Source organism: Apis dorsata, unplaced genomic scaffold (assembly GCF_000469605.1).
Source record: "Apis dorsata unplaced genomic scaffold, Apis dorsata 1.3 scaffold_344, whole genome shotgun sequence".
NCBI lineage: Eukaryota > Metazoa > Arthropoda > Insecta > Hymenoptera > Apidae > Apis > Apis dorsata.
Window position 1 is genome coordinate 43,372 of NW_006263611.1, and position 2,898 is coordinate 46,269.

General features: G+C 48.7%; 2 protein-coding genes across 2 annotated transcripts in view; one reads left to right on the forward strand and one right to left on the reverse strand.

Moving 5' to 3' along the window:
- The window catches only part of LOC102680176 (DNA (cytosine-5)-methyltransferase 3C-like), a 43,955-nt gene that overhangs the window by 25,833 nt on the left and 15,224 nt on the right, over positions 1-2,898 (reverse strand). The gene's annotated exons all lie outside the window — the stretch shown is intronic.
- Positions 1-2,898, forward strand: part of LOC102673730 — a 34,406-nt gene that overhangs the window by 13,845 nt on the left and 17,663 nt on the right. The window contains exon 2 of the mRNA XM_031511711.1: positions 2,690-2,760. Coding sequence (XP_031367571.1) covers positions 2,690-2,760 — 71 coding nt within the window. The remainder of the gene's footprint in view (positions 1-2,689; positions 2,761-2,898) is intronic.

Genomic DNA, 2,898 nt, shown 5'->3' on the forward strand with positions numbered 1-2,898 from the left:
CTCGTGTGCGTTCGTCGATCTCGACTCGAACGTCGCGATTACTTAGTTCGTACGAAGTACAGCGTGACGACGCGGACAATGATTACGATGTACGAGCGGATTTTTTTTTCTTCGCCTATTCGTTTCGGCTCGTTCTCGCGATAACGAAGAACGCAGCTGCGAAGCGACGTAAGGCTCGGAGAATAGTTTTCAGTTTTTTCATTTTGGCCAACGGTTGCGGAAAAAAAAAAGAGAAAGACGCGGTGGACTACGGTTTCCTTAAATGCATCGGAACGATCATTTTCCAGTGCGCGTTGCACCGTGAATACTCGACGCGTCGCGTCGATAGCACTACGAACGAGTGCATCCCATGGTCTTCCTACCTATCCATCCACCCACCCACCCACCTATCTACCTACCTACCTACCTACCTACCTACCTACCTACCTACCTACCTACCTATCTACGAAGCCACTTTTATCGCGGCTTCCTTTTTCCTTCCCTCGTCTTTTCACCCAACAGTATCGTCTCTCCGCGAAAATGAATTTACACGGATATCCGCGAAAGTAACGCGATACTCGATTTTCCGTATCGGCGTTTACCACTCCCGATTTTACCAACCGAGTTTGCTAACACCGACCACGGAATATCGATGAAACGATAGAAGGAGAGTCGAGGCGATCGCATCGCTCGCTTCGTCACGATTCCTCGAAAATGCGAGGCATCCGCTTTCGTAGACGCTACGCTTCGCGAAAAGAGAAAGTAAACCACATCCTTCCTTTCTCCCGTGTTTCGATCGTACGCGTCGAAAATCGTACGTTTCTCCGTCTTTGACTAATTTTCAAACGTAACGTCTTCTCCTCCTTCCCCCTCTCTCTCCCTCCTCCCTCTCTTTCCTTAGATCGTAAACGCGAAACGAAACGAGACGAAACGAGACGAAACGAGGCGAGGCGAGACGGGGCGAGACGGGACGAAAGGAGACGCGTAGTATCCTATCTCTCTCTTTACGTAACTGCTTCTTGCCCAGAGCATCGCGCCGTCTCGACCAGCGGCGGCCTCCCCCCCTCTCTCTCCCTCCTCCCTCTCTTTCCTTAGATCGTAAACGCGAAACGAAACGAGACGAAACGAGGCGAGGCGAGACGGGGCGAGACGGGACGAAAGGAGACGCGTAGTATCCTATCTCTCTCTTTACGTAACTGTTTCTTGTCCAGAGCATCGCGCTGTCTCGAACAGCGGCCGTTTCCCCACGTTTCTCTCGTCCGGAAAACGTCTCTCGACGGAAAAGTAAACGCTCGCGTTTCCCTACCACGTGACCTTCCCGACCGATGGATCCGCGAAGAATCTTCTTCGCGCGCGAAGAAACGATTTTACCGTCGGCGAAAATTACGTCTTACCTGGGACGCGTGGTCCGCTATTATTAGAGTCAACCCCCTGCGCGACAATCGCGCGATCCATAATTCAAAGGTGGGAGGGAGGAGGAAGAAGGAAATTTTCAAGTTCTCGGGATCGAAGTTACGCACGAGCGGAAACATCGTATCGCGCTATGCGATTACGGTATTTAGATGGAAATTATCGAGTGATATCTATATAATATAACTCCCCCCTCTCCCCCTTTCCGGTAACCCTTTCTTACGAACGCGCTTACGAATCGACCGATACCGTGGGAAAAGAGTACGATGCGAGTAATATCGATTCGACGATCGCACCGTATACCTGTAATTTTCAATTTTAACGGAAACGGGCAACAAAGCATCGGCTGCGACGTACAACGTTGCTCAGTACAAAACCGTACAAACCTGATTGTTTGTATTTAGTCTCGAGCGTAATATTTGTAGCGCGGAGACCCATTACCACGCAGCTCTTCCCTCGCTCTTCCCCCTCTCCTCCCATCTCTTTCTCTCCCTCCCCCTCTCCCGTTCACGTCCATCGACTTTCCCCGTGGTGTAGAGTGACACAGCTTTTAGACCGTTGGCTGGTAAACCGAACCGATCGCTCCAAATTCGAGCACGGTTACACACTTTTGCCTCGTTCTTTTGCCCACCACCGATCTCCACAACCAGCAACGCGAGGAACGATTCGAATTGTCCGCAACTGTGCGACCCGCTCTCGCGGCAATCCAACGATGCGACTAATTTGGATGCGGCGAAGCGCGTTACCGACGCTCGTTTGTGCGTGTCACGCGAGCTTCCCAAGATCCAACTATTACCTGCTCGAGAAAGATGGACGAACAAGGACGAGGAGGGGAGGAGGAGAAGGACGACGTCTGGCGACGAAGAGAACGAATCGTAACCGACCGTTGGCTCGCTTGCACGAAATAGGATAGTTTAAATAGGGTACAGTTTAGACTTTTTTGTCTCGAGTTTTTTTTGCGCGCGATTCCTTCGTTATTTCTTCGCTCGAAATATTTTTCGGACAGCTCTCTTTCGAAAGAAAGAGCGAGAAAGAAAGAGATTATGGGGAAGAATATTATCTCGAAACGAGTTAAAATTACCTGTTGCTGGTTGAAAAGACATATTTCCTTCTGCCGTTTTCTTTTTCCGTTTCTCTAAGAAAAAAAGAAAGAAAGAAAGAAAGAAAAGAAGGGAACGGTGTATAGGTATATTCGACTTTCGATCGCGACTTGGCGGCTGTTGGCGAACTATGAACCGTATCAGCCGAGATAGCGATATACGCTTGACGGTTGACGTAATTTTGTAATCTTTCTTTGCAGATCGTATCCGTCGCCTGTGCAAAACGGAGGGCCACCAAATGGGACACCGATGAATTGCGCTGGTTCTCAAGGTGAGGATTGGAATAAGTATCGAACGATAAACAGATAGATAGGTATATAGATAGAAGAAGAGAAGAATCGCCGAGATCGATTGAAATTGTACATTACTTTTTTTTTCTTTTTTTTTTTTTTTTTTTTTTTTTTTTTTT